A 22,928-nucleotide genomic window follows, 5' to 3' on the forward strand; every position below is an offset into this window, starting at 1 on the left:
TGCCTATGACTTTTCCGAACAAAGCATTCAAGCTCTTTAACATTGTGAAGAAGAAAACCCAAATCAAACAAATAAACACAATGTAAGAATTAACTATGGTCTAATACCATAACTCTAAGACAATTCAGTTCTAGAAAATGGAAAAGAAAGTTTATAGTGACGAATCACTATCTTTATTTTCATGAATGCTAATGGTTTGCCTTACTCTAGAGATACAGAGAGTAGTTATCTCATGTAATCTGTTTTTTAAAAACAGTTTACAGTTATGCTGGGACATTTTATATTTTCATGAACTCTAATATCATACAGTATAAAACAATGAGGATTATACGTGAATTAAAAAAATATATATGTGTTTGCTTAGACCCACAATGGCATCTAGAAAATACGAAAATTCAAAGAAAGAATGCGAAGACCTCTATATTCTCTTATTCAAAGACCCTTTTCCCAAGGTTTAGCTTTTTAAGTTTTGTTTAGGACCAAGAATTTAAGCCCTTAAGGAAATTACAATTCTGTAATCTTTATTTAAAAGTAGAAACCATATAAGATAGAAATATAATATTGCCCACGCTGAATATTATGTACCTAACAGTTTAAATTTGAACCCTATAAGCACACAAAAACACAATGGAAAACATGTGAAAACACAAGACACATGGAAGCCCAAGGCCTGGAAACAAACAAAAAAATGTTTACCTTTCAAAGGAAATAAACAAGTCTCCCATTATTACGAACTGAAAGTACACTGCAATAGCTTATTTAGCTGCCCTTGTATAAACAAGCTTCTTTTACTTATAATCTAGCTTTTTTATAAAGTATTTGGCCTCACCACATCTATTTATAAACATTAGAGCATAAGTGATGACCTGGCACAGTATCACTTCTGCCTGGAGTCAGATACTAAAACTTTCATCACGGGCAGGTGGGAATTACATTTAGAGACTGGTTTGTGATTCTAACCTGAGTAACTCCAACTCGAACATCCCTACTGACTGAACTGGTTCCTTTCAGCATATCTCCACTGGCTCGAAGAAATCCTGAACTTCCACGTAGAAACCCTGTTCCTAGTAATTCCAGAACTTCCTCCAGTGATACTCTGCGAATGCTCTGACGTGAGGCTGCTATAACAAAGAACAAAACAAAACATGTAATTTTGTCTTACAGACTAAATTTTAATACATAATCTTGAACAGCATGTTAACAGAAAGAAAAATAAAGCTAAAATCCAAACAAAAGGCAGAATTTACAGGACATTACACACAGTAACACATAAAGTCACAAAAGTGTTCAGACAACAAATCATAATGGACTCTGATGTATCAAGTCAATGACATCTTAAAGTCTATGCCACTTTGAGATTATGACCTACTGCTCTCTTGCCCTCAAGTTAAAAGGCTAACAGTCTTCTAAAACAAGGGGAAACATAAATAAACTGCCCTAGTTCTCCAAGAGTGAAAATGCTACAGGGACTTCTCCGGTGGTCCAGTGACTAAGACTCCATGCTCCCAGTGCAGGCGGTCCAAGTTCAATCCCTCGTTAGGGAACTAGATCCCACATGCCGCAACTACGACCTGGCACAGTCAAATAAACAAATAAATAGAAAACACTACACAACACTTTGAAAATTCTTTTGAAATACTAAAAGGCCAAAAATCATAATTTTACCTTTCTAAATGCTCTACAACTCTTAATGAAACTTATATAAAGTAACCACACCATGTTTTTTAAAAATTCTCAATTGCAAGTGCAACTTTTGTTACATCCTCAGTCTCTAAAGAAATCAAAGCTAGTATTTACTAAAACTTCTCAGTCAATCCTTAGGCTGCAATAATTAAGAGGCTAGCTAGGCAGAACGTTTTAAGTTTGTCTGCAGTTTGACACAGTTGCGTTTCTCCCTGTGAGTATCTCCTTTTAAAAAAAAGAAAAAAAAGCATTTTCACCCTTTCATTCTTCTGAAAAAATGATGGTCACATGCTCTGATCCTCATTACCAACATAAGTCATAGGCAGTGGCAAAATAAACTTATGTTAATCCAAGTCAACATTCAGAAAACTAAGATTATTCAGAAAACTAAATTTCTCAGCCTAAAGATGGCACAGATGAAAATCTATACTGGTACATGGAAAGAAACATTAGTGAACAGTACAAATCCATGCCCTCACAGATCATAAATTCTAGAAAGGAGAGACAAGAATAAATATAACAAATGACAAAGTGTCTATTAATAGTATGTCAGACAGTGATTAAAAGCCACACAAAAAAATACAGTAGATATCTTTTATGTGCAGTGAGTTCTCTGGTAGGAGACAGGACAGGGTGTGAGGATGGTGCAAGAGCAGAAGATATAGGACCTTGTCAATCATTATAATGATGATGTGAGTAAAGTGAGGTGCCAGTGGAGACCCTCAAGCAAAGCAGTAACAGCATCTGTCACTTTGCTTCTGTGCTGAGAGAAGACTACAGAGGGGCAAAGGTGGAAGTAGAAAAAACCAAAACATTAGGAGGATTTAGTAATACAACCAAGAGGTGATGGTAGCTTATAACAGGCTAGATCAAGGTAGTTACAACAGGAGTCTTGGTATACATATTTACATAGTTTTAAAATTTTTTATTAGAAAAAATTTCAAAATCACAAAAAAGCTGCAAGAGTAAAATAAATTCTCATGTACCCTTCTCCTAGCTTCCATATCTTCCTTATCACTTTCTCATTTTTGAAGCCTACATATATGGCTAGTTGTAGTTACAGAAAAGCTTTCAATTGCATAAGTAATGCTGTAAGATTTCTCGACACATAATATCAAAAAGAATGTCAGGTTTGATGTCAGTCTGTCCCTATATTGGTGGTATTATCTTTGAATAAATGAATCAGGTGTCTGTCAATCTCACTGACTGTAAAATACCATTTTCCCCTTTATTATCACTATGCCACCTGTGTAGTGATACTTTGCTGCTGCTGCTGCTGCTGCTAAGTCACTTCAGTCGTGTCCGACTGTGCGACCCCATGGACTGCAGCCTACCAGGCTTCTCCATCCCTGGGATTCTCCAGGCAAGAACACTGGAGTGGGTTGCCATTTCCTTCTCCAGTGCGTGAAAGTGAAGTCGCTCAGTCATGTCCAACTCTTAGCGACCCCATGGATTGCAGCCTACCAGGCTCCTCTGTCCATGGGATTTTCCAGGCAAGAGTACTGCAGTGGGGTGCCATTGCCTTCTTCAGTGATACTTTAAGACAGTATAAATAAACTCTAACCCATTTCAGAATGCACTGAAGACTCTTATCTGCATGAACTATTCCTATAATGACTGCAAAAGGTCATTATCTAACATTCATCACTTCTAAACTTTTTGGTTGGCATTCAACTGTAAAAATAGACCTTTCCCTTCTCCTTTATTTACTTATTTTCATTACGGACTCATAGATTCCTTTTTTATTTAACATGTTATAATCTATTTCTAGCATTATTAATTCTAATACTGTTTTGAATTTGACCAGAGGAAGTGTCTTCAGAAAGCTGGCCATTGGACATCCCTTATTTTTTTGGCACAACAAGATGTCCCAGGCTCATTCTCAGATGAGCCTCAACCATATGAGCCACTTCTCCATGGAGCCCCAAGTCTAGATGGTTTTAATATTGGTAAGTAGAATAGGTATTGAGTGTGAGAGAGACGATTCAAGGTGACTTTCCAAATTGCTGCTTGAACACCTGCCTGGATGAAGCTGTCATCAACTTAGATTAGCAAGACTGCAACTGCAAGGAGAGCAGGTATATATGTATACATATGGGGGAGGGGAAATCAAACATTCACTTGGGACAAGTCAAAACATCAAACAGACATTCAAACAGAGATGTCAAACAGGCAGGTAGGTATGAGAGTTCAGCATCCAGGAGAGAAGTGTGGGCTAAAGACATAAATCCAGGAACCCCTGATGCACAGACAGTATTTAAGCTAAGAGACTGGCTGGGATCACTAGAGTGAGCCCATGTAAAGAGGAGAAGATCAAGGACAAGGTAATGGGTGTCTTCTTTGAGAAGACAAGGAATCATTAAAGACTGAAAAGGAATTTCTACAGAGGAGGAAAGAAAACCAAGGCAGTATAAGGCCCTAAAAGGCAAGTGAAAAGAGAATGAGAGGAAGATCAACTGAGTTAAATGTTGCTGAAAGCTGACTGCTGCTGTCAAGTAAGACAGCAGAGAACTGCCCACTGGCTTAGCGTGACTAAAAACTAGAATGGAAGCTGCAAAGTTTAGGGGCTTTTAATCTGTTCTGTTCAGTAACACCTCTTACATGCTGAGAATAGTTCATGGCCTGGTATAAATCCTCAATAAATACTTGATTATTTATTGAATAAATGATGAACATGGAAGTCATTGATGACCTTAACAAAAATAGTTTTTGACAGACAACTGGGGAAAAATCTTAAGTGCATTTCAAAGAAGAGAGAAACTAAAAACTGAATATCAAGAACCCTTCTGAGGAACTCTGCTGCAAAGGCAAGAGAAATTGGGCTCCAGTTGGCTGGGAAGACACAAGAAAAAAAAAATTATTTTAAAGATGGGGGGGGGGGGGGAATAAAATAAAGATGAGAGGGGAGAGAAAAGCATGTTTTATAGGGAATGAACCAACTGAAAGGGAAAAGTTGATGTAGGAGAAGGGAGACTTCCTACAGCTATGTCCTCAAGCAGGTGAGCAGATGAGCTCTAATACATATTGAACATAAGGCTTTAATAGAAGATAATTCATCTTGATAATAGGGGAAAAGTCTTGATAGCAGTGGAGCATGTGCAGATAGATGCTGGAAGGTGGTAGATTTAGTAGGGGGAGCCTATGGAAGATAGGCCATCAAATGAAAGTAATATAGGAGAAGATGAAGGTATAAAATAGTCAGTTAGGAAAGTGGGACCATGAATAGACAAGGGAAATGAAGATACGAACCTTTAAGTTCTCAAGAAGTAACTTTAAAAGATTCCATAAATCCCTGGCAACTTATCTAAACTGTCCAAATATAGCAAATTTCAAGTATCTGTTGTTTGGAATTATTTACATCATTGCTCCCTTATACCAATCTAGAAGATGGCAAACCAAATGTATGTAATCAGATGCACGCTGCTTAAAAAAAAAATTCTCAAGAATCAGATCTTATTTCTTACTGAGCAACACTCCACAATTAACTTACACCAAAAAAAAACAAAAACAAAGGCCATGGTGTAGAGGAAGACAATGACTGAACAAAGCACATTTATTTACGAGTTCTTTTAAGTTTTTCCTCAAACTTTCACTGAATTATTTTAATATGAACTCTGAGGACTTTGAATGTTCCCAAGCTAAAATCTGCATGATATTCTGCCTCTTTCAAGAAGTAGTAAGGGGTAGCAGTAATGCTACGTATGTTTGTTCAAGTCAACAGGGAAAAAGTTATGGAAGACATTATGAAAACAATTACATAAATTTACCTGTTCCTGGATGTTTAGAAATTATGGCTTTAGCCAACACCGTGCCTAGTAGTTTTGAAACTGAAATCCGCACATCATAATTGGAGCCTTCAAAGGATTTAAAGCATAGTGTGGCCACACTGTCCAGGTCTGTACTCCACATAAAGACGGCCTCATTCTGAAGTTCAAGGAGACACTATTCAATTGGGAAAAAAAGAAATTAATGAAACACAAAATAGAAATGTCAGGTTCAGATATACATAAGTCGAAGAACCTATCAAGAGCTAACAAAAAGAATACACAAATCCAAAGTCTCTAAATAATGACTGCAGGGACAAGTGAATACTAACTATAAGCCATAAAAATTACGATATATAAAGCAATGTGTCCACAAAGACCCATTTCTAATTCAGCGGGGTATGAAAAATGTCTTTAGAAGCTATCTGTTGGCTATGAGCAATTATGAGACTAATTCCAACATAAACACTAACTGTCTAACCCACTATGTTAAGAAAGCATGATAAAAACAAAGGTCACTTTCAAACAACACAAACCTTACAGGTAAATTTTACACACCCATAGAGAGGAGGGACAGTGGAATGGAAGGAATACTTAGGAGTCTGACAACTTGACCCCACTTCTGACAATGTGCTGCTAACTACTTTTAAGAACCCTGGGAAATTCACATAACCCTTGCAGCCCTGTTTTCCTCATATGTTAAAATGAGACAGTCTCACCTCAATACCAAGGTAGCAGCTCTGAGATCATGTAGCGGTTACCAGTGTTTTCACTGGGATTAACTGATTAAGTTGTCTTTATATTAATTTTTACAAATTCTGCTTATTAGACTATTTTACCTTTGCAGCAGCACAACGAACAGCCATGGATCTATCTGTTAAGCAAGATCTAGCAGCTTTATAAACATCCCTGTGGCAAGGGATAGCAGCAGCTCCCAGTCCATTCAGTATGTTTTGCAGACTCAGCATAATCTCATAACGACCTTGTGACTGTCAAAGAGGAAAAAATTTAAGGATCAGGAATAAAAGTTCACTGTGAAAAACAGCATGAGCATTGAAATTTATCTCACATATTAGAGAAATAGTAGGATTTTTATACAAACTAATTAACCTATTCTGACATTTAAAAACATGAACAATTTCTATTTTACACAGTGTTTACTATTTTTTTATGCTTCCTTTAAAAAAAAGCTTATGTATTTGGGTGCATCAGATCTTCGTTATGGCATGCAGATCTTTCACTGTGATGCAAGGATGCTCTAACTGTGGCACAGGTTCAGTAGTTGAGGCACAAGGGCTTAGCCACTCTGCAGCATATGGGATGTTAGTTCCCTGACCAGGGATCAAACCTGAGTTCCCTGCACTACTAGGCAGATCTTAACCAATGGATCACCAGGGAAGGCCCAGTGTTTACTACTTTACAGTGCTATTTGTATTAATATATATTATACTTCAGTACAGTACAAATTTCATAGGGTTGACACGCAGATTAAATGAAATTGTATGCAAGTACCAGGCATAAAGCTTGCACATTGTTAAGCATTCAATAAATGGTTGTTATAAATAAGGTAACACGGTAAGAGTGCATGGTCTGCCACCTACTAGCTACATGTCTTTGGGCAAATCTGTTTCTCTATCTGTTATATGGTTGTTGTGAGGATCAAATGAATTACTACATGTCATTACTGCACATGGTGACCACCACCCTAAAATTAAAAGATGCTTACTCCTTGGAAGAAAAGATGACCAACCTAGACAGCATATTAAAAAGCAAAGACATTACATTGCCAACAAAGGTCCATCTAGTCAAAGCTATGGTTTTTCCAGTAGTCATGTATAAATGTGAGAGTTGGACTATAAAGAAAGCTGAGCGCTGAAGAACTGATGCTTTTGGAGAAGACTCTGTGGTGTTGGAGAAGACTCTTGAGAGTCCCTTGGACTGCAAGGAGATCCAACCAGTCCATCCTAAAGGAAATCAGTCCTGAATATTCATTGGAAGGACTGATGATGAAGATGAAACTCCAATACTTTGGCCACCTCATGAGAAGAACCAACTCATTTGAAAAGAAGTTGATGCTGGTAAAGATTTAAGGTAGGAGGAGAAGGGGACGACAGAGGATGAGATGGTTGGATGGCATCACCAACTCAACGGACATGAGTTTGAGTAAACCCCAGGAGTTGGTGATGGACAGGAGGCCTGGGGTACTGCAGTCCATGGGGTCGCAAAGAGTCAGACATGACTGAATGACTGAACTGAACTACTTAGAACAGTGCCTGACACACAGTAAATGTTCAGAATATTTTTATCATTTATTGGTGTGAGTAAACTCAAAGTTTAAAGTCTGAATTTAGATTTTAAAAGATCTGGGTGTGAATCCTGGCTCTGAACCTTAGCAACAATGTGACTTTAAGCTGTTCTTACTTATTTCTTCAACTATAAAATGAGGATAAGGAACTTCCCTGGTGGTCCAGTGGTTAAGACTCTGGGCTTCCACTGTAGGGGGCACTGGTTCAATCCCTGGTCTGGGAACTAAGATCCCACATGCTACATACCATGGCCAAAAATAAATAAATAAAAATAAAACGAGGATAAGATGAATCCCATAGAGCCAGTAAATAAGCGCCTGTGGGGAAATCATTCACCATAGTGCCTAGCACACAGTAAACACTCAAGAAATAGTACCTGTTTGTGTATCTCAGGAAGTTAAGGCTACTACAGGTAAGCTAACATCAATATCATTTTCATAGCAATGTTATTAATTTTTGTTCAAAGGGGCATAACAGTGAGTAATTACAGGTGGACATAGCAAAATGAGTCCAACGGGAAACTTAACTTTTTTTCAAATACTGCCAGTTTCAAACACTGTCTATCACTATTGGTGTGTATCAAAGGTGGAAATCCCTTTTGATATTTCCAAAACACTGTGGTACTGATAAGTCAACTCAATCATAAAGGTTATAAAGTGGAGGAGCAATAAAATACTTAGCAAGAACTTAATATTTTCTGAGACTTATAGAGTAATTCTCTGTTAACCATGAGCCCTAAAAAGTATAGCTTTATCAATGGCGCTAAGAGAAAAAAAAAGTTTAAAGTGGACACACTTCAGTAAAAAAAAGTTTTTACAGACACATCTTTTTAAATAAAACCATGTTTATGGATGTTAACAATCTCTCCTCCTTAATCATCTTCTTCAATCTTTGTGAAAGCTACTACTGCTGAGAAGTAATCTGCTGAGTTGATTTTCTCACCAGTTTTATATTATGGATTTCACTTCTCTGTAAAGTTCTATAATCAGTTACATTCTTCTTGAAATTTGGCATATTTTATATTTGAATTTTCCCATGTTTTATCCTGATATAGTTAAAGAAAGGTGTGTGACAGTCCTGCATTTTTACAAATTTTCTAGACTTCTTCAAAGTAATGTAAGAATAAGAACTAGTGCGATTTTTTTTTAATATTTAAAGGTGCTGAGTTATCCTTAAATATGAGGAACCACAGATTTAAAATTTTTGATATACAAACATACAAATGTTTGAATCTCAAAATGTGATTGGTAAAACTTTAGTTGGCAAAAAATTACAGTATATCTTAGAAGTCTGATAAAGACAAAGGGTGTTTAACAATGGTAAATGATACCAACATATCAGTGAGGCTAAGGCTGAGAATATATTCACCCCTGGCAATTAAAAGGTCATCCAGGTCCTAGTCAAGCTTATGTCCTTCACACTCTTTCCAACCCTGATTTTATTCCTTACTCCCTGCTGATGCTGGTAGAATACTAATCCATCCATCAGGTAGATGGTCATTACCCATTATGTATCTGGACCCTTGGTGGCAAGCACTCGCTCTGGCACTAGTAAGTAGCATGAGATGGAAAAGGTGAAACAAGGAGGAGCAGGACAGGTCTGCCAGAGAAACACCTTAGTTTGTGTCCACTGGAATTTGTCTGAATACACAAAATTTTACTGCATTATTGTTTTTCTAATAAAGATTTAATATACAAAGTACATAGGTGCACTACCTAAAAGTATGTCATTTATGGATATATTTACACATATACTATGTATGCTTGTCACAGATAAGGCTCTTTTATAAGCTCAAGAAACTATAAAATCTGTATTTACCTCTGCACTCTTCATGGCTTTGAGAATATTCCCCACCGTATCAGTAAAGGTGTTACCTAATATTCTACCCAACTTCTTGTACAAGGAACCCAAACACACCACAGCAGCACTGAAACGACATTTCAATTAGAAATCAGTCAAGAATGAAAAAACAGGAAAAAAAGGATCTTAGGACATGCAAAGATGACTACTTAAATTTGTAAAGGACAAATTTCCCAGAATCTACTCCACTGCTAAGTCATAAGGAATGACACTGGAGTATCAAATGATTACATTTTCAATATAAGAATGTTAAAAAGATCTATCTTCAACTAATTTAAATCTCAGCCCAAAGATTCCATTCCTCCAAATTTTTTAATAGAACTGAGCTTCATATGTTAGATAATCAAAGACAGTCTTAAAAGAAAAAGAACAGTGTTCTCATCAAGTCTCAACATTTTATGGAAAAGCATATTCTATCATAAGCTAAAAATTAAATCAATAAAAAAATTTCTATAAAATTAGTACCGTGGAGCCATACATCGTAAACAGCCTTCTCTAAACAACAGGTGATAAAATGAACTGAGTCCTATGGAGAAAGAAACTTAGTTGTTCTTTTAGGATCTTAGAAAAGTATTGTTCTATATATTTACTATTAATCTTCACTACTAAGAACTAATAAACTAAAAGAACATCCAAAACATGAAGAATTTAACGTACTTGTTCCTTAAACACTCAACGGCTAAAATATTAATCAGACGGTTTTGATTCCCAAATCTAAGCTTCACATGTCTAAAATTTTTAAAAGAACTATTTCTCAATGGGAAAATATTAGATCTTTTCAAAAGCTACATATTTTTAAGAAAATGAGGAAAACAATTTGTATTCATTTTTATAATAATTATCAAGTAGTTTAGTTCTTTAAAAAAAATTATTTTACTAAACAGAGTTGATTAACAAGGTTGTGCTAATTTCTACTATACAGCAAAGTTTGAGTTCTTTATAAAAATGATACAACAAAGACCTCTTATATTCAGTTTCAATATTAACTTACAGTTTAGTGGGAAGATAACTTGGAGAATCATCTTTGCTTCGAATAAGATCATTACATTTATCGATTGTCTCATAAACAGAGAACGTGTCTCCAATACTATAAAGAAGGGCTAGATTCTTAGCAAGGAGTTTACGAGTAGGAGGCCCTGGCGAGCTGTTCAGCAAAGACAGGAGCTGTTCCACAAGAGTCTTCTGTTTCTCCCTTACATCACTCTACAAATGAAGTGAACAAAGAAGATTATCATCAATGCAATTACATGTACTTCTATAATATGATTTTGCTTTCATGTAATTAAGAACCAAAAGCCTCTAGAAAAATGAAAAATTATTTTAACTAAATATTACAAATAAGTTGGTGGCATAATTATTACACCTCACAAGCAAGTAGTTCGCTGCATTGCTGGTATCTCCAGAGAATAAATTCTGGACCACAATATACTGGAGTCTGTGAACAAGACAAGGGTTCCATTTTTTCTCTTTCTTCTTAGGTTTGAAATGTAGAACAAATTTATATCTTAACTAGCAATAGCAACCCACTCCAGTACTCTTGCCTGGAAAATCCCATGGGTGGAGGAGCCTGGTAGGCTGCAGTCCATGGGGTCGAGAAGAGTCGGACATGACTGAGCGACTTCACCTTCACTTTTCACTTTCATGGACTGGAGAAGGAAATGGCAACCCACTCCAGTGTTCTTGCCTGGAGAATCCCAGGGACGGGGGAGCCTGGTGGGCTGCCATCTATGGGGTCGCACAGAGTCGGACACGACTGAAGTGACTTAGCAGCAGCAGCACTTCTTAGTTCTTAAGTCCCTGCCTGATATATATCTGCATCAGCGAACAACCTACAACCAGAGCTGACCTTTTAACAGTTACCTGTTTTACTCAGATTGTTTCCTAGTTTAGCGCAATTTTCTTTCTGCAAGCTTATGCATGTAAATGCCATGCTGTGACTCAATTTTACTTATCTACTCTCTAAAAAAGGAGAACAGAGTATTATCACAGTTGTCATGGTATTCAGATGCTTCCTGAGGCTTCAACTTTCACAATAAAACACTTGTTAATTTAGGCTATGGATCTTTGTCATTTATAAATTCTAAATGCCTCCATGAGTAGTGTCTTTGCAACATTTTTGCATTATGTAAGGTACTGTTATTCTGTGGAATACCTTTATTTTTAGGAGATATAAAGTATTTAGAAATAAAGTAGCAACTCGCATGGCTCTGTAAATCAATTAAACTTGGCAAAATGTAAACAGTTGTTGAATGTAGGTAAAGGATATGAATTAGCTTTCTTCTTTGTAGTACCTATTTTATAAACTTTTAAGAGAAAATATGTTTACTCAAAGACTCCTCAGCTCATATTCCCCTTCAAGAGTCCACCCTTTTAAGTGAAACTCCCATAACATTATTTAGTGCGATACTGTTCCAGGACGTCATGCATATGGAGGGACACAGGTTAAGAAGATAACAATGATGAAATTTAACACACTGTGCTCTGGAATTAGTTTTTAACGTATTTGAAAGTAACGTTATAAATATTGGTTAATTTCTTCCTGTTCTTTCAAGCAGAAGAAACCTACTAGTTCATTGTAAAATCTTATTAAGGTCTAACCTTTGAAAGCTAATTTAGGTTATGCTGGACAGAACCAGAAAAGTAAACCAAAGGAATTAAACATTATCTGGCACTTAAAAAAAACCCAAAGACCTTGGAAAACAGTTTTTGCAATGTTACTCACCCTGCTGGTTGCAACCAAGAGTTTCTCCAAATATCTCAACCAATCAAAAATAAACTCTGCCTTCTGAACTTCACCCAGTTGACTGTATGCTTCTTCATTCAGCAATAAGCTATGAGCTAATTCCATTCCTTGCAGAAAAGTCTCCTAGCTGGTCACGATTCTTCTCATTAAACTTTAGTCATATACCTATAATAAAGGAAAATAATATTTTAAAAGAAGAATGAAAAGGAAAGCAATCACAATACTGCAAATCTTCCACAGAAAAGCACAAAGCATAAATAAATGGAGACATCTTTCCTAAAAATTCCCAATAGTAAACTTATTGATACAAAACCCCCTTTTCAGAGAGCAGATAAGCAGAACAGAGTAGGATTGTTGATTTCATATGTCAAAACTTGCCAAACAGGAGACATTTCATTAAAATTTTGAAATTTTTACAGTTAAGATTACTCAAGTGTGAAGACTTTCAGTTTTCTCTGTAACATAAGCACTTTTTTTTTTTTACTAAAATGGCTTGTGAGTATGTATTAACAATTACCAAAGCTTGAGGTCTCCCAGGGCCTTTGCCTCCACACATAACCTGTCATTTATGTGGAGATCCAAGAGAAGGAAATAGCAACCCACTCCAGTATTCTTGCCTGAAAAATCCCATGGACAGAGGAGCCTGGCAGGCTACAGTTCACAGGGTCTCAAAGAGTTGGACATGACTGATCAACTGAGCACCAAGACTTGAGCAAAGGTACTTATTCCCATTAGCATCTGTTTCTCCAATCTAATAAAGACACTGCCTGAGGCTAGGAGTTTTTAGGGAAAATCCCATCTCTACCAGTACAGATAGTCTCCCTATCTCTGTGAACCTTGTTGTGAAAGCAAACTCATGTTTTTAAAGGCACTTGGATGGATGCCATTCAAGGACTGTAGAACACAGATCATTATTTGTTATGACCCAGATCCAATACAGCCTTCACTTCTCTAGTAACAAATAATCAATAGAAGAGGTTTTGTTTTTAGATTCATGAGCATCTCCTGGGTATACTCTAGTAACCTTCTAGAATATACACAACATACAAGCATGTGGGTAAAATACATATACACTCACTCATATGCAAATTTACAAGATGGCATTTCTGATTATGGATTTTTTTATTTCTAGGTGCATGCTCAAGTATACAGCAATAAAACAGTATAATGTCTGCAACTCATTTTCAAATGGTTAAGTACATCAATCAGTTAGCCACAAAATATGGCAAAATGTTAACAGATGAATATTGTAGGTAGTACATATGTGAGTGATCATTTTACTATTCCTCAATTTTTCTGTAATTTTTTAAATATTGCAATAAAAAAGTTGGAAAAATTATTTAAGGAGAAAAAATTTTTAAAAACATAAGTTGGCTTAAAAACAAATTACACTACTACTTCCAGGAGTAACAGCTATCATCAAGAACATTAAACAACAGAGAAGGTATCATATACATATAAGGTGGGTACATCTATCCCACGCTGCTGCTGCTGCTGCTAAGTCACTTCAGTCATGTCCGACTCTGTGCGACCCCATAGACGGCAACCCACTAGGCTCCCCCGTCCCTGGGATTCTCCAGGCAAGAACACTGGAGTGGGTTGCCATTTCCTTCCCCAGTGCATGAGAGTGAAAAGTGAAAGTGAAGTTGCCCAGTCGTGTCCGACTCCCAGCGACCCCATGGACTGCAGCCTACCAGGCTCCTCCGTCCATGGGATTTTCCAGGCAAGAGTACTGGAGTGGGGTGCCATTGCCTTCTCCGACATCTATCCCATATTGAAGTATAAAAAGTAACTTTAATACATTATAAATAAACCTATTAAGCTAAACAGAAACATGTAATTCGAAATGCATAGAGATACAAACAGAATGCCACAGGTAATTAAACTAAACCATATACAATACATAACCCATATTCCCCCTAAATAAACCTCAGTCTTTTGCAGAGAAGCCAGTAAGATGTGCACTTCCCAGGTGGCACTAGTGGTAAAGAACCTGTTTGCCAATGCAGGTAGATGTTAGAGACATAGGTTCAATCTCTGGGTTGGGAAGATCCCCTGGAGAAGGGCATGGCAATTCACTCCAGTATTCTTGCCTGGAGAATCCCATGGACAGAGGAGCCTGGTGCGCTATAGTCCACAGGGTCACAAAAAGAGTCGGACAGGACTGAAGCCACTTAGCAAGCATGCACGTGTAGTAAGCAGTATTAGAAAATCAGATGGGAGACATGAGGAAGGCTTTTCTTTCTTTTTTCTCCTAGAGAGTTTATGGGTTATGAAATTACCTAGACTATAACACTGTAATAATTGTGATATAACTGAAAAGAGCCTCTTTAAAAGACAGTAGTTGCAAATTGATGAACTGTTGGCTAAATTTCACCTGCAATATATGTACTGGGGAAAAAACTGGTTACTAACATTTAAACACAAGATTTTACACAAAAATCTGAGTCCATATCCCATACAGCAATGAATGACTGAATCTAAGGGGAGCAGGGACTCTTATTCATTCACATTATTCATTTACATTATCTGCCAACTTCTATGGGGATTCAAGTTTTCAGCTCCTGCTCTTGCTTTACCTTACTTTCGCCCTCTGGCTTGGGCAAGAAACCCTCCTTTTCTTTCTTCATTTATCAAAGTGAAGTGATGAAAATATGCACAGTAAAGGTAATAAACACTACAGAAATAATTTCCAGAAGAAATCTAAGTATACCAAAGGAGAAAAGCAAGTTTGTACTCAGTATCTGCTATTGCGTGAGGAAGAAAAAAAATAACCTGAGTATCAGAGAGAAAATTTCTTGTAACCACCAGGGCAAGTCAAAACCCTATCTTAAGAATCAAATTACCCTTTTTAGAGGTCATTAGGACTGCTGAAGAGACATTTTTTTTCCTTAGGCAGAAGCAATATTGTGGTGTAAAATGATCTATCAAGAAGCAAAATAGCTAACACAATGCAATAATAAATAATTCAGTAAAGAGCTAGAGATCATAAGCAGGGCATAAAGTTTATCTCCCATGCCCTCAATACATTCCTCATATAAATTACTCTTACGAAGTAGACAATTCACACTGGTAATCCCACATCCAAACCCCCAAATCTACAACGGCCTCTGATCTCCACATATGTATTATCAATGACATAAGTAAATGCACTTTGCAAACAACAGATGTTCCTGCTCTAACCTACAGTGTAACTTAAGGATGATGAATACAAATACAGTCAATCTACTGTATGTTTTAATTCAACTACAGTCCTATGGCTATACGTACCTGGAGAATGCTTATTTGTCTAATTTTTCTCTTATTTTCCATTTTTATGCTTCTCGGGAGAGGTTACAGAGTGATTAATTTATTAAAAGTGAACACATATAACAATGTATTTTTCAAGGTACAGTTATGCTACTTGAAAAAAAGGTGTCATCAAACCACTGTACCAACTATAAGGCCAACCATTATTTTTGACAGACACTAATTATTACTGATCACTAATTATAGTCCAAGCACAGCTCTAAGAGCTTTAAATATTCTTGAATAAGTTGCAGAACTGTCCATGGGTAGTTATTTTTATTAGCACCATTTTAAGACGAGGAAACTGAGGCACAGAGAAGCTGAGTCACTTTTCTAAGGTTACACAGAAAATGGTCATGCACTGAAGCGATGTAACTCGAGATATATGCGCTTTATGCTGCCACCCTTTTATCCAATCAAGCCTATCAAATACCTTGAAGCCAGGAATTTTATTCATTCATTCATTTTTACTAATATACTTGATGTACAATATTACGTTAGTTTCAGGTGTACTACATAATGATTTGACATTTTCTAATATTTGAAATGATCACCATATCTACAAAGGACTTTTGGGGAACATAACTATTTTGAGAACATATGTCATTTGGGGGAACATATGCTCAATTTCATGCAGGGGGAAAAGTCTTCTTCATATTTTTGGTCATTTTAGTTTCTTAAAATGATTTATTATATCATTTTGAAGAATGTATGGAGAAAAAAAAAATCACAAATAAAGAGACCCCCTCAAACACAAATAAGACAGGTTTGTCAAATTGGTTTTCTTTCTTTCCTGAGCAATAAAAGATTAATTTACAAAATGAACAAGCCATTCAGTAAATGGAACTGAATCATGCAGTTAAAGTTTTGGAATGTCTCAAATTTAAATTACTTTTCTTGGCCTCTCAAGTCTTTAAAAGACATCACAGCAGCTGCAACTCCGCCTCCAGCTTTCAGTTCCTCAGTTTTGTTTAAAGAGCATAGAGTAAAAAAAAAAAGGAAACAAAAAAAATCCTCTCAAGAATCTCCCGTATTTCAGGGTACACACATAAATCTTAAAATCTATACCTTTCAAAACAAACAAACAAAAAAACCAAAACGGTAATTAGCTTTGTTGGGGAGGGAAGAAACATTCCTCTACCCTTCTAGGTTTTTCTGAATTCTGGTCTAGGAATTAAATTGGCATGGACAGATAAACAGGAGAAAAAATTCAATTCCAGACATAAGGAACCCCCCACACAGGAAGATCAAAGACCCCAGATACATGAAGTGTTGAGAGACAGAAAGGTAAAATGAGGTATTATGCCACTCTAAGCCGAGGGAGCCTGAGGCTTCAAGGACAGGAACAGTCACAGGATGACTAAGGGGAGTAAGATGTTCGGTAAATAGATGTTTGCTCTGACAGAGATGGGGCTACTTAGAAAAAATTTACCTCCAATAACAACTCTTCCCTGAGACAAGTCCCCAATTTAAATTATTCTAAGTAGTTAAGGGAGGACAATATTTTCTCTTGAACCCATGGGTTCAAAAGAATCCTCATGCAAAAGTGACACCTTCTGGGCAGCTTGATCTGAATCCCCACAAGATTTAATCTAAAAGAAGATGGATCATTTTTTACTGACCTGACACTCCCTATGACCTGTGATTCAGGCTTTGCACAATTATAGGTAACAAAATAGGAACTCACAAATTACACAGAGCGTTAGGTCATAATTAAGATGTTGCCTAAGGAAGGCTGCCCCTGGTAGAAAGCAAATAAGGTCTTTTTATCACTGTACTTTAAATATCCCTAAGTACAGTCTTCACTGATTGTAGAGTAAAACAAATATTAAAGCAAGTCACTTGTGATTCCAGAGTTAATAGTTTCATCTTGATGATTTGAAAATCCTATCTGCATCTTATTTTTTAAATCTGAAGCACCTTGCTTCTTCCTACAATAAACTATTTCAAAATCTACCTTTATTAAAAATAAATCCTTCAGGAAGTCTTTCAGGATTAATTCCCCTATTAATACTGTCTTCGCTCGGTACAAGATTTCTTTTATTATAGATATGCTTCATAAAGTGTTGGGCTTTTCTAGCCATCATTTAAATTGTGAGATGCTCCTGGTATTTTTCTGATTCAAAACGTTAGCAATGATTATTAAAGCAGTAGCACTGTGGGTAATGCTATTTTCTCTAGTCTCCAGATTTTTTATGATTTTAAAACTTTTAAAATGAAACCCTTAAAAACCAATAAACTGAACTTCCACTGATTCCTTACTTTTATAATTCACAATACCATTTGTTAGCATCACCTTGGTAACGCAAGTGGGAAGGACACACCTATTACCTGCTGCAGTTCATGGCAAAGCCTCTCACTTTCCCACTAATTCCCAAAACACAAACTGATGACAGTAGCTATTCTTTTTCTTTTTAAATTTCATTAATTTTTAAAATTTACTGATTTTTAACTGGAGGATAATTGCTTTACAATATTGTGTTGGTTTCTGCCATATATCAACATGAAATCAGCCACATGTCCCCAACCTCTTGAACCTCCTTCCCACCTCCCACTCCATCGTATCCCTCTAGGTTGTCACTGAGCACCAGATTTGAGCTCCCTGCATCATACAGCAAATTTCCACTGGCTGTCTTAATTTTACACATGGTAATGTATATGTTTCAATACTACTCTCTCCTTTTGTCCCATTGTCTCCTTCCTGCTCTCTGTCCATAAGTCTGGTCTGTCTGCATCTCCACTGCTGCCCTGCAGAAAAGCAGCTATTATTCACTGAGCCAAGATCTTTTTAGGTGCTTAAATCTCTAATCATCACAGGAAAGAAAGCAAGTATTACTGGTCCCCATTTTACATTAAAAAAAAAAAACTTTGATGCCAGTAAACAGGAGAGATGAGAACAAACCCAGGTCTCTTTGGGAACAAAGCTCATTCTCTTTCCTCAGTGCTAGGAAACCTTTCCACCGGAAAAAAAGGGAAAACAGCATTTTTGACATTAAGATGTAAGGGACAAAAGTGTAGAACAAACAGAGCATGGCGGTGGAGGTGGGGCCTTACTTTGTATCTGGGCTCACTCTGCCGATTTCCCCACGCATGTGGGCATGCTCAGTCGTTCCACCTCTTTGTGACCCTATGGACTGTGGCCTGCCAGGCTCTTCTGTCCAGGCGATTCTCTAGGCAAGAATCACCTGGGTTGCCATGCCCTCCTCCAGGGGATCCTCCCAACCCAGGGATCGAACTTGCGTCCCTTGCAGGTCCTGCACTGGCAGGTGGATTCTTTACCAGTAGAGTCACCTGGGAAGCCCCAATATTTTGCCCTACACCTTTCGGTAAATCACAAAATCAGTTTTACCTCTCAACTCCTTCAGGGACAAGGGTCAAACAATTAAAAAGGCAGTGTTGGGAAAACAGCAAAAGGAAGAACACAGATGAGGTAGGTAAACTGTTAAAAAAGCTGAGCATGTCAAAATAGTAGACCTATAACAAAATAGACTACTCTGGTTAATAGCAACTCTGGTTGCTTTTAAAAAATACAAAGTTTTTTGAGCCTAAACCAACTTAACAGAATCTCTGAAGGCTGAGGTGCTATGATAATGGGAGTTTTCATTTAATCCTCACATGGTGAGGTGACTAGGCGACTAGGCTGCAGCTCCAGCCACCCCCTCAAAGTCATCCCTCTGCTGGCCAGTCACCCCTATTGTCCACGCGGAAAATCACGTCCAGGTTTTGGACCAAGAGCTTATGAGAAGCCCATGCCCTGTTTGCTTCTGTCTTTGACTTCACTTTGTCTTCTTTGTAAAAGGATGTTTTTAACTAGAAATAACCAAATGTTAAAAAAAAAAAAATAAAACTAGCACTATTCATCTACAAAGAATACGGAAACTAGATAATATAGGTATTTTAATAGCTGATGAGTGTCCCCTACTCTCCTATAATTCATTTATTACCTTGGGTAAAAAAGATTTAACTTATTATTTTTAGATAAGCCCAAAGAAACCGAAATTGCTTTAGAAAACAGCAGGAAAATGACAATGAAATTCAAATCTATGATATTACTTGATATGAACTTAGACATTCTAATACTCTGTAATAACTCTAAATAAACCAGTTGTCATTAGTCAAATACTTAAAATGTTAAGTGTACAATATTGATTAAGCTCAGTAAGAATTTAGCTGAGTGATTCAATATGTGTACATTAAATCTAAATATTATAAATGCAAAAATTTCACAGCCAAACTGAGATTTTAGAAAAGCTGATAGGTTTATAGTGACAGTACAAATAGGTTCAACTCTTTTGGAAAATATAAAGAAGTCAAAAAACATCAAAACCACCTGACGAAAGCATGAGTTTTTGAAAATTCGTGGCAGAGAAAGGAAAAGGAAAATATCAGAAGTGTAAGCATTGATTAGAGCATTGTGAGAGGTGAAAACTGAAAACCTGCAAGTCCATCATTAGAGAAATGATTCTTTGACATTTTCAGACACTATCAGGCTCTCATTAAAAACTGTAATTGTAGAAACTACAAGTGCATAAATTTTAACAGGTTAATCTATTGAGAGCATCCCCACAGGTAAAGCAGTGTTTCCTAAAAAGCGTTGTGTAGAACAGTAGTGAAAAAGAACGAGGAAATGAGGATTTGTGTTGTATGTGAGGGAACGGAATCCTAATCTTTTCAGGAAACACCAAGTTGGCAGTCTTCCTTCCTATAGAGGGTCTCCACACATGTGCTATATGTAATGTACATTATATACTGCCAGAAGGGGGTGTGTGTGTGTGTGGTGTATGTATGGCACCTGACGTTTCTCAGCATATTTTATGTACTGACCTTTGCCCAATTTCTACCTTTTTCTTTTCCTCCCCCTGCTGGGAATCCTGAGAACTCAGTGTTCTATAGAGCACAATCTTTAAATACTAATCATTAGAGACCACTATAATTCAAAAAATTTTTAATTCCCTTTTAGTTATACTATGATAGGATTTTTATAGCAAGTAGAAGAATATGTAACAAGACAATGTCACACTGCTACTTAAAAGTAGCTATTTCTGGTTAATATTTTGGATCAAATTATCTAACATTCAGAATTCTAAATATAAACAATCTTTTCTTTACTACTCCTGGAAGAAGAGTGAAGAAAAAAAGAACAGTTTTAATTAACCAAATGATTTATCAGTTCACATAAAAATCTGTGTTATTCATAACTTTCAACCAAGTTTCACACCATACCCATTCTGAGCTAAAAATGGCTTGTTGCACCATAAATTTTAATATTTGATTTTTGGAATTCTGAATACAATTCCCATAAAATCAATTTAATTCATGTTTCTTAAGTCATATGACAACATGACCCAGGCACACAGCACTAATAACCTGTTTTACAATATAATGAAAATACATTCAGTGTACCTAGATTCAAATACTTCCTGCAAATGTGGTAGAAATGCTGTGAAACCTGCTTATCACGGCATAATACAAATCAGTTGGAAAGGCAGATTCACTCAACTCCAAGAACTGATTAAGGAGCACATCCTATAAGACAGAGAAGCTAGAATGGAGTAGGAAAGAAACAGGAGTTATACAGAAATGGATAAAGTGAGGTAAGAAAGGGCCAAAAGTAGGTATGCAATTTCCTTTGCCTTCCTCCCGTTTTTCCTCAAGTGCTGCAGATTACTACTAAGGATGAGAAGAATGGCAGAAGCTGGATTCAGTGAAGGAGGCTGCCAGAAGAGGCCTCTGGCGTAGCCTAGCTCTGGCATTCTCCCTCCAGATTAAAAAAGAGAAAACCTTAGAGGGTAAAAGGAAGTATGGTGGGAAGGGCGCAGGGGGCTGAGCAGCAGAACCAACTCTAACAAGGCAATGATAGGAAAAGAGACTTAACATTTCTTCAGGATTTCCTTACTAGAACCTTTTAATTCACTATCTCATTGAATCTCCCTACTACTGTGGTAGTTGAGTCACTAAATCGTGTCTGTCTCTCGAGACTCCATGGACTGTCGCCCACCAGGCTCCTCTGTCCATGGGGTTCTCCAGACAAGAATACTGGAGTGAGTTGCCATTTCCTTCTCCAGGGGATCTTCCTGACCCAGGGATTGGACCCGGGTATCCTGCACTGCAGGCAATTTCTTTACCAACTGAGCTACCAGGGAAACCCTTCCCTAATACTAAAACTCAGATATTATCATCCTTATTTTACAGATGAGGATAAAGAATTAAGAAATCTGTCCAAGATTTAAGTGAAGAAAGAAGTAGAAGAAAGAAGGTAACGCCTACATCTGTCTAGTTTCAATGTCCATGCTCCTTCAACTACTTCATGTACTCTTCATACAGTTTCTAATCACTGACAGTTACTACCACGCCCACTGAAGCATTTAACCTTTATAACTTTGTTTTCTCTTATCAGTTCACTATCCACTTAGGTCTCCTGTACTTCGAGGCTTTTTGATAAAATGTGAGGTGTACTAGAGACATCAACTTCCAGAGGGCCCTTCCCACCAAGACAGCAAATCCCTAAGTAACTAACACTAACACCGTTAGTCTTCCCTGGTGGCTCAGACGGTAAAGAATCTGCCTGCAATGCAGGAGCCTTGGGTTCGATCCCTGGGTTGGGAAGATCTCCTAGAGAAGGGGAGGTCTATCCACTCCAGTATCCTTGCCTGGAGAATTCCATGAGCCTGGTGGGCTCCTCCATGGGATCACAGAGAGTCTGACACAACTGAGCGACTAACAGTGTTAGCTTAGTCCTTGGTTATTCTTGACAATTTTTATCACTCTTCATTCCACAAACCAACTCTTCCACCTCCCCCTGGGAAGAAAGATATCACTCTGGACACTTTGCAGTGCCAGAAGGCAAGTTTTAAAAGAGAAATTTTACTCTAATGTCTCCCACCACACTCATCTGAAAGTCACTACCTAAGCAATCTCACTACCTGGTACCTAGTAAAGAATTCAGTAATAAGAAGTAAAAAACAAACAAACAAAAAAGTTAAAAAAAAGATACATAGCAATTAACTGTTTCAAAGATCATCAACTTTACTGACATAAGTTTCTTGTCTCTCGGGGCCTGCTGACTCTTAGTTTAGTCTAGACATGACTAATAATCCAGCTATCTGGATTCTAGTTGGAGTGGGGTAGAGCCCCATATTAAAAGCGAAGGAGCAGACTAATTGAGAGCATGAAGAAGTTGAAGCAGGCAGCTAACAGTAATGGAAGAGACCAAAATACTATTTAATATAGACACTTTAAAAAGCAGGCAATATGGGGATACTTAGTTCAAGAGCAAAGTGTGTA

General features: G+C 37.1%; 1 protein-coding gene across 14 annotated transcripts in view; it reads right to left on the reverse strand.

Moving 5' to 3' along the window:
• Positions 1–22,928, reverse strand: part of HEATR5A (HEAT repeat containing 5A) — a 97,796-nt gene that overhangs the window by 70,901 nt on the left and 3,967 nt on the right. For 12 of the 14 annotated variants that reach the window (XM_024982059.2, XM_010817169.4, XM_010817167.4 and 9 more), the window contains 6 exons: positions 12,336–12,521; positions 10,605–10,816; positions 9,572–9,680; positions 6,287–6,436; positions 5,451–5,625; positions 961–1,121 (listed from right to left, as the gene is read on the reverse strand). In XM_024982059.2, coding sequence (XP_024837827.1) covers positions 961–1,121; positions 5,451–5,625; positions 6,287–6,436; positions 9,572–9,680; positions 10,605–10,816; positions 12,336–12,461 — 933 coding nt within the window. In that variant the 5' untranslated portion in view covers positions 12,462–12,521. The remainder of the gene's footprint in view (positions 1–960; positions 1,122–5,450; positions 5,626–6,286; positions 6,437–9,571; positions 9,681–10,604; positions 10,817–12,335; positions 12,522–22,928) is intronic. The other 2 variants (XM_010817174.4, XM_010817171.4) reach the window with 1 other exon arrangement.

Source organism: Bos taurus, chromosome 21, assembly GCF_002263795.3.
Source record: "Bos taurus isolate L1 Dominette 01449 registration number 42190680 breed Hereford chromosome 21, ARS-UCD2.0, whole genome shotgun sequence".
Classification (NCBI taxonomy): domain Eukaryota; kingdom Metazoa; phylum Chordata; class Mammalia; order Artiodactyla; family Bovidae; genus Bos; species Bos taurus.